Consider the following 14,232-nt stretch of genomic DNA (forward strand, 5'->3'; position numbering starts at 1 on the left):
CTGGGGGAGGAGGGGAGGTGTCCGGAGTGTTAGCTGAAAGCTGTTCAGCAGTTTGATATTATTTTAGATAGGTTAACCAGTAGTATTTGCAAATATTTGGAGTTGCACTGATGACTTAAAGATGCTAGGTGGTAGGCTGGGGGAGCGGAGTTGACCTTGTGTTAGCATCCCTATAATTAGCATTCTGATAACAATCAGATGTGATCTGCAGAGATGACTTCATGTTGAAAGTATTACAAAGCCTTAGTGCAAGTAATCTATCCATCTTGCTTTTTATGAAGGGTAGGGTTTCCTTAGTGTTTCAGTGCCATTGGGGCATGAATGTTTCTATGTGAGAACGTTATTAGCCATTATTTCAACACTGCTCTAGAGGTATGAAACATATCATTTACTAGTAATTAATTCATGTGGGTGTTGTTCCTGACTGGATGTGTCATCTACCTCTGGAAGCCTGGATAAAATGCTGAATTACAGTATAGTAGAATACCCTGTGATCAAGTGTATGAACCGTGCCAAACTGTGGTGTAGTGGACAAGAAATAAGATTTTTTTTTTTTTAACCAGAAGAGAAAGTGATGTATTTGAAGAGCAATTGCTGGGACTGGCAAATTATCTAAAAGATAAAATCGTAAATCGGATGAATTTCAGCTGAAAAAGATGCTCAGGTAGTTGTTGTAAAACAAATCAACATAACAGCAGTATATGCCAAAGAATTTATAAGAGTTTTTAAGGTCAGAAAGGATTCTTGGGTCATAGCCTTTCCTTTTGCTTAATCCAGTCCACAGAATTTAATTCTTGCTTATGCCCAACCTAAGCTACATGGGAACTGAAGATTAACTACTCACTTTTCAATTATAAGTTGTCCTGCCAGGTCATAGTGTAAATTTTCAAATGCCTTCTTGCTTTTGATCAATTTGTTCTAGAGATCCATTTGTAGACATAAACAAGGAGAGAGAAATACTCAGCCTTCTGTGAAACTTCAGGCCACTGTGGCTCAATACAATAAAAATGGATGCTCAGAGTGGATTAGAGTTACCACTACTCACTCACTGAACTTTCGTCTGATCGTTGTTGGTGGTATGTACTCTTGTTGTTGTATTTTGAACAACAGTCTATAGCCTCAGAAGAGGTTGCTATGGAAATGATCTACAGTGCTCAAGATTTTCTTGAGGCTTTCCTGAAAAGCCAAAGACTTACTATCAGATGTGACCTCCAGAAAAGTGCTGGGACATTTAAGCTTCAGCACTGTTTAAGTATGGTGGAGTCAGTCTTTAAAGTAGCTCTTCTGGGAATGAAGGAGTAGATCCTCCCATTCTCATCATCACTGGGAGGTACTTGGCTCATTTCATGTTCTGTTTGAACATGAAAGAGCTGATGTAGAGCTTCAAAAAGATCTTTCAAAAATTTTTCAGATTATCAATGGCTAACATTGTTAGAGCTGACATACCTTTGAGTTTCCCTGGTGAGAAGTTGTCAATTTGGACGTTTCGTATGAGAACTGTGACTGGCGGGGAAAGAGCAAAAGCTTCATCTGGGCTGTCAGATGTCCAGAAATCCTCGATTCCTGACTGCTGGGCTTGTGCCCCTGCACATCTCACACTTCAGCCTTCTTGCGTGTATACAGGCCATCTGCACAGCACATGGGAGGTAGGTCTTGATGCAACCAGATGTGTTGGACTGGCTGTGGAAGTGCGGTGGCGTGGTGCTTGAACACATCTTTGTCTGACAAAAAAAAGAGGGAGTCCTAGATAATCCTTTTACCACTTCAGAAACTGTAGGAAATGGTTAAAACTCAGCTCCTTTGCATTGTCTGAGAACAGATTTAAGAGTTTTTTCCTCATAAGTAGTGTTCTCTTCTAGAAAATGCTTTCTTCTAGCGTGTCTAACCCTGACTAAATATGGCAAAGGTTAGCATCCCCTTTTGAAAAATTTTGAAAGACCTTCTGTAGGACATCTGGAAAAGAAGACCTACAGCTATCGGGTCCCAAGTGTGAAGCTGAGAATAATATCATTAGATCAGATGGCTTGCAAAAGTAATGATGCTGACTATTTTCGATAGCACCTTCTCACTCTGAAATGAGAACGGTGGTGTTTTCTGAGAAACATCTCATTAATGATATCGGTCATCTCTTTTCAAATTGAAGCTTATTCTTGGTAGGAAAACCAACTTGCTTAAAGCTAGTTGTTCTGACATGTTAAAAGTACAGAACTGAAATTTATGATAAAATAAAACCCTAAGGGTAAGTAACATTTGCAAGTGCTGTTGTCCTGTAATATTCAAGCTCTGGCTGGATATAGGAGTTTTCTGAATGAGTGGCAGCAGTGTAAAATCGGGAAATGAGGGAATTGAAGGCTGTGTTTTGTAGCAGAATTATTAGGTAGTCTGAAACAGAGTTGTGCAAGTTATCATTTAAGCAACAGATCACTCTGTACCAGATACAGATTTTTCTTTCTCTAGGAACAGCTAATTAAAGACAGGCTAGGAGTTTCTGATTCATTTCTGTGGGGTTGTACTCCACAAAAGAGAGGTTTTGTGAGGATGTTGTACACACAGGTTCATTTATCTTATGTATTGTCTGGGTGGTTTTTTGTTGTTTATTTTTCTTAAACTTTGTCATTTAGGAGAGGTATGGAAGCATTTCTAATGCTTTGAATGTAACATAACATTTTTTAGTCTTGATAAATTTTAGAGATGACTTTTTAGATGGATGTAGATTGTTCTATGAAAGCAGCAATTGAAAGCTCTAAAAAAGCGTTCTTACTAGTTAAAGTCAATGAGCTAGAAATTACTATAACCTTTTCTTGGTGACATTTCAGAAAACTTACTGATAAAATCAGATACCTCTTCTTGAAGAGGTAACAAGAATCTTGTTGTGTACTTAAAAGTCTGACACAGCAACAGCAAACGCTAAATTAGGATCCAGGAACTTGTGCAGTGGGAGAGATGGTGCTTCTCTTCACGTGGTGATCCTGCTGCTTCTGTGACTTGTCATGCTGAAGGGTCAGGCTAGCAAACTGATGGGACAGAAGACCAAACCACAGAAGAAAAGAGAGCCTGTGAAGACCAAGCTTGTTTTGTTCCCCCCGCCCCGGCGACTTATGTGCAGAACCGATCCCATGATCGTACAGCTAATCTGAAGATGAGGGGTGGGACTGCTGCATTGGATTTTGTGTAATGTGAAACTGTGCCGTGAGTTTAATTTGCTTATGGTTTAGCTGTTTTGAGAGAGAAGGATGATAAGTAGCTGTGGTGTTGAGGGAAATGTAAGTAAAGTCAGTCCAGTAGAACAGGACTGTGATAGGAGATATATCCAAGCTGGAGAGCTGGCTGTAGCGTCTACAGCACCAGATTCCAGATGGCTGCTGGTTGTTGGGCTTTGCTCTCAGCCTTCTTCCACCTCTGTGAAGTGGGGCCCTGCTTTTTCAAGCGCTTGGAAGTCTACTTGTTCATTAGTGCTGGGCGAGAGATAGGTATTGTTTTAATCGTAGCTTTAGGACTCTTTTTTTAGCCACAGTTAGTGATAGCAGTCATAACTTAAGCTTGGGGGACTGCCAGTTGGCAGAGAGATGCTGGTAGCTCTCGAGCAGGGAAGGCTCGAGTCAGAGCTTAGTGAGACGTGGGCTGCGGAGGTCAGACTGCAGGGCAGCAACAAACATATCCTGTCCCATAACACAATATGCAGGAAGGTGGAAAAGCTAATTTCAGGAACGAACCTTCTGATTCTTTTGAATTCTGAATTCTTTTGTGCAACCCAAGGCCTCCCAAAATAGGTAAATCCTGATGTTTCGGGAGCAGCAGCCTATCTTACACTATCGTGTATCTACTGTACCTCCAAGGGAACAGGTATGGATTTAGCTATAGATCGTTTGAAGTAAGTAAGGGCCCTGATGTACCTGTTAATACTACTAAAACTCAATGTTAGAGCCAGTTAAAATGGTTACTCTTTGTTCTCTAACATGACTGCGATCTGTGCAATACTTAGACTGAGTAACTCCTTGGCAATTGTTTACAGCAATGACAAATTACAGAAGGAGCAAAAGGAACATTTTGGCATGGGATTAGGTCTTGGAAGTGATAAGCAAAACTTAAACACAAATTATAATTGTTTACCTGACAGTGGCGCAGAGAGAGGGTACTCATGAGAACTGTACTCATGACCGATGCTGAAGAGGAGGACGTGGGATCCTTGACTGGGTGTCTCTGTTTTCTACCCTGGCAAAGATGCTACCCAGTAAGTTTATCACTTAGCAGTGTGTGGGATGAGTGGGAGAAACAGAGGGTGTTCCCATCATCAGGAAGTCATCACAATCTATTGTGCTAACTTTGCGTGACATTATCAAAGAGAGAGGGGAAGAGAGGAAAAAAAAAAAGCCATTCATTGAGCACATTTGTTTTCAAGCAGTACAGAAAGAGGAGCTGTCTTCAGTTTTAAGTGAGTTGATTGAAAAGTATTTTCACACCAGCACATCGTGACTAATATTCCATGCAGTCATGTTCCCGCCTGTCACTTTCTGATGTGGTTTTTCTGCAGCTGCAGGAAGGAGTTCATTTAACCCCAGCCAGGCACCTGACAACGTGAAGGGAAAGGCTGCTTGTGCTCAGAGCACTGTTCTAGCAAGTGAACTTTCTGGAATAAGGATTGCACCCCAATTGCTGTGTTTTTTTGAGTGGCAGCCGTAGGGGATGGGAGCTAACAGCAGATCATTAGGGCAGAGGGATACAGGACAAGTGGATGTCTAGCTGAGCTCTTGAAGGCTGTTGCTCAGTGGGGGGGAAGCAAAAGGTCTTCTTGCCTTACTGGCGTTTTAAGGAGGGAGTGGAGAAGCTGGGAATGACAGAGCATCCTCTTATGAGAAGTATTTGTTTTGTTACGAATGTCAGCAGTGCCTCTCTAGAAATTTGATTCCAAGTTTAATGAACTTCTGATTGCGTTTGCATGTTCTGCAACCAGGGAAAATGTAATTTTCAGTCTCAGTCATTGAACTAACAAGATGTGACCTCTGTTTCTGAGAGCTCAGGACACTTACATGCCCATGACAGAGGTGCTATAAAACCATGCCAGGTAAGAGGTATATATAGGGCACTGGTTTGTTTTCAGTGTGGTCTCTTGAAAAGAATTGGGCAGTGTCCAGTGCTGACCTCAGTCTTTTTATGGGCTAAATTAATGTCTTTATTCTGCTTGGCAGTGTGGGCCAAGAAGAATTCTAAAATGAATGCAAGAATTTGTGCTGTGCAAGATGTCTGAAAGTCCCCTCAGTTGTTTTTGTGTTTCATCAGTGTGGTGTTACAAATGGGCCTGTGTAACGCAGAGGAGAATCTGCGAGCCCTTACTGGTTGACAATGTGAATGGTGTAGCAGGAGGGGCTGTGCTGGGGCCCTTTTAAGTGGGGGAATATCTATCTTGCACTGTTGTTGGAAGTAATTATGAATCTGTTTTCATTTGAGGAAAGAAAAGCCCAGTAGATGTCATTTCATGTTTAAAATGTGAAGCTGAGGCATAAATTAGTGTCCTGCTGCTACTGATCCACGGAGGAGTCATGAGCTTATAGAAACAGACCCAAATTCTGAAAGTCACTGGCTGTACAAAAAAGTACATCATGCTGGAAGGTGAGTTTTAGGCTTGTCTGTTTTTATGATACTATACTCCTAGAAGAAAAACTGAAAAAACTCTTCCATCCTTTTCATGTAGGAAGGGGGGAAAAATCCTGTCTTCTACTCTGGGCGTATCCAGCCTCAGGTTTGCTGCTTTAACAGGAGGAATTATTTTTGGAAAGAAATAAAATGTGCATTGGGAGCTCTCACCCCTTCACTGAGAACATGTCTTTTTTCCTCAAGACCAGGCTGGGCAGAACCTCTCGCTTTGACGAGAAATAGGACCAGGACCTTGCGTGCTGGGCTCTGTCCTCTGCTCTTGTTCTGTTCCTTCATAACAGGCATCAGGTCCAGTCTTTTGACTCTCTAAACTCTTCTGTACCTGTAAGTTGGGGATGATGATACCTTACTCAGTGGTGATGTTTGAAGGAGAAATTGGTGATGGTGAAGCTTTCAAGGGGCTGGTGACAGTGCAGCTCCACATCTGTCATGGCTTACAGGTACAGGGTGGTGACCTGCTGACAGGGGAGTTCCCCGCAACTGTGGTGGCCTGGTGTAGTAGGAAGCTCAAAGCAAGCAGAGCAGAAGCAATGGCTCAAATAAACACTTGCAGATGGTTGTAGGGCAATGGAAGAGCTGCTGGCTCTGAGGCGTCTTGCTGGGCTTCCCAGAGAGCTTCTCAGCCATGGATGGGTGAGAAGGCTAGGACCTGAGTGTTTTTCAGAAGAGGCTGTGGCAGGGCCTCATGTGTGGGAGGTGGGAGTTGATGGGAGCTGCTCAGAGAAGGCAAATTCACTCATCTGACCCTCGAGGGTGTCTTGAAAAGCATGGGCTGCCTTGGCTGTAGGCAAGGGAGCAGACTTGCCTAAGCTCCCTTTCTCCAGATGCTTTTTATTGCTACTGTATGGAATTAAATAGTTGGGAATTAAGCGGATTCTTATGCGCATTCCCTGTTAATTGCAGATTCCCAAAGGATAGTTTTAGTCTCTGTGGTGGGTAAATAGGGCTAATCCTCTGAGTCCTGCAACTGAAGGCCCAGTCTGAGCACCAGAGGAATGGGACTGAGCGCCAGGAAAGGTAAAAGCACAAGGTCTGGCACTGGAGGAGCTCGCTTGGAGGGGGAGGAGGCAGGAAGGATGTAAGTGTGTATTTAGGCCCGCTTCAAGGAAAGCTGCAAAGAGGCATTGGCATTTATATACAAGAGTTAACACGTAAGGGGTTTTTTGGGGTTTTTTTCCTAGTTAAAAAGACCAGGTTCAGTCCGAGTAAAAATTGGCCTTTCCTCACAATTACTCAACTTAAGTCCCCCTTGTCGTGTCACTGTCTGTGCAGCTGCCGTGGCTTCCCGCAGCAGACAAACTGGAACGCTAGGTGTAGGGAAACCATAGGAAACACTCACTTCCACCCTTTCTCTTTTTTGTGAAGCAGCTTTTTTTATAGCCATTGTGAATGTGTCCAAAAGTAGCAAAGAGCTTGGAAGGCCACTCCGCATTTCTTCTTCCTTTTGCAGGTCAGCTTGAGCTTCTCCCCATGTTTCCCTCCAGTAGGTGGACGCACTGGTATTTACACAAGGAGCCCAAAAGTCAACAAATGAAAATTATTGGAATGGAAAGAAAAGGGGGTCTTTGGGTTTTTTTGTTTCAGAGCTTGGTAGATGCGCGCTTTGCTTCTTGCACAGCGCTGTGAGACCATGTGGAGAACCTGCCTGTGGAGGAGAACTTCAACACCAGAGGAGGTTTCTGCCTGGGTCCCCGCGCTGCTCAGTTTAATGAGGCGTGCTGGCTTTTGGCAGGTTTCCAACTGGCTGCCACTCCATGCCACTGTCTCTCATTAGGTAGGATGTTTTTAGGTGCTGGATTGAATTTACTTCCATCCCGTGCAGACCTGGTGGTGGTCTGCTTTTTACACACTCCAATTTACAGAGCTAGCGCCAAGCTACTAAATTATTAAGCTGGGGTTTTAATAGAAACCCCTGTGCAGGCTTAAATTGTTTCCACTCTATTTGGAGTTTCCTGTTCTGCTGGTTTTTATTTTGTCCTGTGCATGAAAGCGTGGAGGGAGGAATTCACAGGAAAGCTCAGAGGCAAAGAGGAAAAATTTGGCCTGAGAGCACTAGAAAGTACAAACCAAATAAAAGGTTAATTGGTACTGTATCCAGCTCTGATGGCGGTGATAGGGGGAAAAAAAAATGCTTCCTAATCCCCATGACAGTTCAGCGGAAACTTGTGTGTTTGTTTTCAATGCTGTTTGTTACTTACATTTCTCAATAAAATATTTTCTTGCCTGACTGTTTTTGTCTTGACCCCTTCCCCAGGGCTTGAAAGGGACGTTTGTCAGCAAACACAGCTCCCCTAGTTTTTCCCCCAGTGTCAAACACTGCTGCTGCCAGCAGGACAGCAGTGCTCGGTCGGGTGGGACTTCCCTTCTCAGTGGGGGATCCCCCTTCTAGCTTTGCACTGCTTCCACCCAGTCCTTCCTTTGCTGCAGGCTCTCCCCTACAGGCCCGCACCACTGAGTGCTGGGGCAGGATTACACTTGCCCATTAAGTACTATGTAGGTCAGACCTGGTCAGCACGGCTTGTTTTTTAGCAGTGCACTGATAAATTTGTGTTGTCCCTGATGACAGGTATGGTCGCTGTCCTCCACTGAATGGGTTGACTCTGTCACACAGTTAAAGCGAGGGATGTTGTTTGAACCGGGGACTCCTGGTAGACCAGGAGTCCTCAGCAGCGATTCCCTGAGGCCGCTTCATCATGAGTGGTGACCTCCTTCCTCTGGGGGTAATTAGATGGGAGAGGTTCAGAAAAACAGTGATAAGAGGCGGCAGTAGGCTAAAACTGGTCAGCATGTGTCCGCTCCTGCCCTTCACTGGGCAGCCACTGTGGGCATGCGCCGAGTCCCAAGCAAGGGAACTGCTCTCCACCACAACAGAGCGTGGTTGCAGGATGCGTTCCAACCGCTCAGACATACCAGTTTGAAGAGCCATCACAGGAGAGCAACGGGGGTTGTCGAGCACAGCTACAGCAGGCCGAAGCAACCGAGCTTCAGGTGTGCACTTGAGGGCTTGGAGCAGATCTATTACCAAGCTCTCTGAATATATGGTATGTTTTACAATGTGTAAAACAGCTTAAACCATCTGCCTTGGTTCACGTGTACGGTACTAGCAGCTATTGGCTGAATCCTGCCTGGAGTTTACAGGTTTGGCTGAAGAGAAAGTTGGGCTGTGAATTATAAAGGCTACCTTTGTCACTCAATGGCAGGAATAGCACTGCAGTTCCTGTCATTGTCATCACGCTAGAGCCATGTTTGGGTACTTACGGTGTTTAATTGCATGGCTGATTTACTTAATGTCTCTCCTGGGGTCATTCATAACACATTTATTTTTAGGATTCGGGGAAATTAGGGACACTAGCAATCCATTGTGATTCTTTCCCAAGGCAGGAGTTTTCCAGATGACGATGGTAATAACAGCAGTGGCTTAGTCACAGACTAACCTGGCTAAGCTGATGAAATTAGCACTGGCAACTACGGTAGAGCTTAATGCTTGCAAATTAACAGCCTCCACTGAAAATATACTACAGGTGTAGGCAGAGGCCATGAGTTCCCTGGGTTTGGATAACTTGGAGGATATGTGGATAGTTTATTGGGAAATCCCTGGCAGTGCCTGTTGGCTTTCAACCCTGTAAATAAAAATTTTCTGATCAAATATTCAGCATTTGGGTGTATTTTTGCCCCAACAGAGGAGCTCCTTTGTACCTGGCTGGTAGCTCCAGTGGGGTGTCTAACATGCTTCTCGGTTGCTTTTAGGAAAGACAACGTGCTGAAGGGCCTGTGGTAACAGTCGGCCTAATGCGCCTCACTCTGCTTGTTGTTTTTAAACAGATGGACCTCTCTGTGGAAACTCTTTATAGCTTCATGCAGGAACGCCAGAAGAAGTATGCCAAGTATGCGGAGCAGATCCAGAAGGTCAATGAAATGTCTGCCATCCTCCGCCGTATACAGATGGGCATCGACCAGACGATCCCACTGATGGAGCGGCTGAACAGCATGCTGCCAGAGAGCGAGAGGCTGGAGCCCTTCAGCATGAAACCCGACCGGGAGCTAAAGTCTTAGCTGATCCGGCAGGCTCCCCCTCCTCACCTTCCACGCTCCAGCGTTCAGCACAGACGCGCTTCCAACGGGCTGGGCTGGCAGATGTTTGAAGCGGACGGCAGTGCTGCCTGACTCTCTGCCAGGGCATCGGAGGAAGAGCAGCGTCAGCTGCCAGAACTACGCAGCCAGGAATCCAGGAGCTCCCTGGTCCCGTCGTCTGGAGAAGATGATTTACCATTCCTTCAGCTCCCTCCTCTTGCCCTCCTGTCTCCTTTACCACTACCACCGCCTGTGCCGAGACATTTGTTTCATTGCTGTGACTAGATTGGGGTTTACAGAGGAGGAGTTTTCTTTCATCTGATTTTTATTTTTTTTTTTACTAGAAAAATTCAAAGGGATATAGGGTGTGACAAGCCCTCTAACATATTTTTTGTGCTACTGGGGTTTAGACGATTAGAGGGCTGGCAGGTATTTCTGAGATCCCCTGGCCTTGGAAACATGTGTGTTTTATAGGTGAAAGTGCGGGAGCCAGGAACTGGCTTATTAAAATCTGCCTATTATCATAATTAACATGGTTTGCATGGCAGGGTTTTGGCATGTCCTCCTCGAGGCTCCTGTTTTTATGAGCTCACTAATTTATGAGGCTGTAAAGGAATAACTGTTCCAGATACGTATGTCTGTTAATGTTAAGCAAACCTTAGCGTTCCTCTCCCCCTTGCCCTGGCAATGTCCCCACACCCCAGCTGGTGGCATTTCGTGTCTCTCACCTTGCACAGTGATTCTGACAGGCATTGGCACTGACCTGCTCACTTTGGGATGCAGAGTTGGACACGAGGTGTCTTTTTTATTTTTATTGGGACACTCCAGTTATCTTGGTGCTGTCTTTTTCTACCAGAGGGATGCAGTTGTTTCTTTACCTTCAAGTGTATGGAGTTGGAGGGGGGAGATACGAGAAGTCCTTTAGGTCTTCTCCTTGGCTTAGCCGCTGCCATGCCAAGAGCTTGCCTGAGCGTGGTGTTTTATGACTGAAACCAAATGGCCCTTTGGGACCGCACTCAGTGAACTGCTCCAAAGGCGACAGGATGTTCTTGCCTTCTCCCAAGCTGAGGGCCCTGCTGGAAGGCAGGCAGTATGTCCACGCCGCCCGGGCGCTGGGCTGGCCCGTAGGAGATGGGTTGGTTGCCAAGTCTGCCACTGGTCTGCTGGCTGTAGGCGATTTGCCAGCACCTCTCTGAGCTTTGGTTTCTTTCCATATAAAATGGGGGGATATTCTACACACTGCTGTAAAAATATTTACAAATCTAGAAGTAAGGTTTAACAGCCTGCGTCACAATTGCGTGGCAGCTCGTCTGCAGCAGAAAGGGCGTGAAACCAAAGCGAGGAGTTTGCTGGGTCAAGGGTAGGTTTGTGTGTGTTTATGTTAGTCCCAGAATGCTGTTGCTGGCGAGGAGGCTGAAGTGCACCCATGAACCCCAAGGGTGGTTGTACATCAGGAGTGCAATTCCAGTGGTGAGGACAGCTGTCTTTGAGAGAGTCAGTGTGACAACCCATCTTCCAGTACAGCACAAGGCTAGGTGACTTGCCAAAGGCAACTTGCTTCAATACCTCTTAGTACTTAAGGGTACTTAATCAGCAAAAGATGGTCTCTAAGCATATGGGAGTAAGAGCGCGGTAGGTTTTTGACGGTATTAATTTCTCCCTGGTGGCAGGAAGCAACAGGCTGTTTCTTGTTGCATTCCCAAAGGCCATGTAGCCTAGAGTGAATTTTGTGACACAGACTGCAGCCAACTTAGATGTGTAACTGAACCGTAGCGGTGATTGGACCCCAGGGCCTGCTGAACACTGTCTGGAAACAGAGTCCCATAGAAATGAAGCCCCCTGGAATGATGCCTGGGAAGAGTGATTGACTGCTTGAGAGACGGCAAGGAACTCAGCAGATTTTTCTAGCAAAGGCAGCAGAGTGGGCCTGGTTGTCTACTGCTTCCACCCCAGAGCTGTTACATAGTTGTGTATATATATAGGCGTATGCTGTATGTTGCACGGGATGTAACATCAGGCTTCCATCCTTGCTCGTGCGTCCTGCAGTATTTTACTCTTGGTTTGTTAAAAGCTTACGTGAGACTTAACAACCCATGAAAACCTGCTTGTCATGGCCATGCCCATGAGGGTCCTTATTGTCCATCACTGAATATGTCTCTGCCTCCTGCCATCAGACACACGAGAATATTCAGCAGCTTTAAATAGCGGCTGCAGGCGTTTTTGTCCTCCTCGTCCAGATGATGCTGTCTGGAAGTTTAGAATGTGCGACATTCAGCCGTCTGCCAGACGGGATCATGGATATCCCACACCCTGGCGTGATGGAAGCCTATACTGGTGGGAAGATCCTGATATTGGATCTTGAGGCAGGGGCTAGGCTGCAGATGCTCTCTCCTGTAAAGCTTCTAGACATTTGGCCGTGTGCTATTAAGTATCAGATCAAAGCATTGCTCCTTGCGGTGCTAACGAGGGCAAGTGAATAGTATTCCTATCTGAACGCTGCAGGAGTGAGGGCTGCAAATCAGTTCCTTCCTTATTTGCTATAAAACACCTAGACATTGGGCTGATAATGGGAGAAAATGCTTGTTCCTATGAACACTGGCCTTTAAGCTTGTGGATGTGCTGCTGGGCCTCCCAGCTAGAGCTTTCTGAGCAGCAAGGGTAAGTTGTGAAAAATGTTAATAGCTTAACTAGAAAGAAATCAGAGCTGAAATGTGAAGGCCGACCTCTTCCAAAGCACACAGGTCATCACCTTCATTCCACAGGTGATAGTCTGTGTGGGTACTGTAAGATAGCATGCACCCTCTAACTGTTCTCAAACGATGGTTTACAGTTTTATTTAAAACATTGTCACTGGCTTCATTAACTGTAAGTCTTTGGACCTCTCACTGAGGGGAAGACATTTCCTGCACGTCGTCTTGAGCTGCTGTTCGGTGCTTGGCTGCTCCTCGTTCGCTTTGCTCTGCACACTGCTTTCAGCTTCATCTCAGATGCAGGTGATGCTCAAGGTGAGACTGTTGCTTTACTCCCTTTCCCGCTGTTTAGCAGGAGATTTGAGATGTGACTGGAATTACCTTTCTGCTTATGAATTTCCTTTTCCAAGCCAAATGCTGTTGGAGAAGGCCTCAGGTATCTCTCACGAATGTACTAGCCATTACTTCTACCACAAAGTTAGCGCTATGAACGGAGAATAATCCGGCGTGCTCCACTGAAAACAAACATTCCTGCCTTTTTCTGCTTTCTGAGGTGGTGTGTGGTCTGGGGTGCAGGCTAAGCTTCTTGATAGGCAATCTTCTGAAAAGCTGGAGAACAGGGTGAGTCCCTGGGTCTGCGGTTCTCTGCTGGCCTGAGCTGCTCTGGTTCTTCCCCTGACTCTGCTGTTGTGATCCCCCGCTTTGTGCTGCCGCTGGTGCTTGTTGCATCCTACACTGGTCAGTGTGCTACACGCGTAGAAGAGATTCACTTTGTTGTTTCTATTGTTCTTGTAATTTAATGTGTTGGCAGGGTGCTAAAGTGCCAACCTATCTGCAGGACAATTCCTGTGAAGATCTGGTGAAGGGGACAGAAAAGAGTTGTGGGTTTTTTCAATATATGTATTTTAAATTAAATATATTTATATATATTTAAATATTTAAAGTGTATTTTCCCCTCCTCTAAGCTTTTACACAGAAAGAATAGAAATACACATTTTCACAGGCCCACTCATTGCATGAGCCAGCCCCTCTCTCTCCATCAGACTATGTGCCAGTGGTTTCCTGAGGTACTATTGTAACATCCCTCCTGTTCCCAAGCTGCCAGAGTGTATTTCGATTACCAGCCTCGTGGCTGAGCGCTCCTTGGTTTATGGGTTATTATCCTGTTCACAGACTTGCTCTGCTTTTAGCCGCCTACGTGCTACGTGTCCCACAGCTCCAGCATTAAAAAGTTTGTATTGCTCTTTTCCAAGTGTGTCGTTTCTCCGACTGCCTTGCTTATTCTTTATCTACAGCACACCACTTCTCGCTGCGATGTCTATGGACAGTATGCACACTTTAGCGTGGGAGGGCGTGTCTTAGCTTTACTGCTTTGTATGCAGAACCCACCTTCGTGCCATGGAGATGGCTGGTTTCAGCTGCCCTGGGGCTGCCTCTGCCCTGGGACTGTAAGGAAACGTGTGTCCTGGAATGAAAATAGATGTTGGGTTTTTGGGATGCTGTCCCAATTCAGGTTGGCACTGATGTCCAGTTTAAATAAATTATGTGTGTAGCGATGCTTGTGACTCGCTAGCAGTGGGGTGGGACTGTAGTTCAGCTGGCTGCCTACCTTTTCTGTGCTGGTAGCCTCTCGGAGATAAAGAGGAGGATCTGGGATTGATGGACTCAGACACTTGCGTAAGAAAGACTGTAGCTTCCCTGTGCAAAGCACTTGTGGTGTGAGTCACTCTCTGCCTGTTTTGTTAGGGTGCTTGCACCTTGTGTGCACCCAACAGCTTTCCTAAGATTCAGCAGGAAGACTAAACATGAGCAGCAAAGG

The 14,232-nt window shown here is 45.5% G+C and overlaps 1 protein-coding gene across 1 annotated transcript in view; it reads left to right on the forward strand.

The window, feature by feature from the left end:
• The window catches only part of BORCS5 (BLOC-1 related complex subunit 5), an 87,088-nt gene extending 73,442 nt beyond the window's left edge, over positions 1-13,646 (forward strand). The window contains exon 3 of the mRNA XM_019473199.1: positions 9,475-13,646. Coding sequence (XP_019328744.1) covers positions 9,475-9,705 — 231 coding nt within the window. The 3' untranslated portion in view covers positions 9,706-13,646. The remainder of the gene's footprint in view (positions 1-9,474) is intronic.
• The last annotated feature ends 586 nt before the right edge of the window (positions 13,647-14,232 follow it).

Source organism: Aptenodytes forsteri, unplaced genomic scaffold, assembly GCF_000699145.1.
Source record: "Aptenodytes forsteri isolate BGI_AS27 unplaced genomic scaffold, ASM69914v1 Scaffold486, whole genome shotgun sequence".
Classification (NCBI taxonomy): Eukaryota; Metazoa; Chordata; class Aves; order Sphenisciformes; family Spheniscidae; genus Aptenodytes; species Aptenodytes forsteri.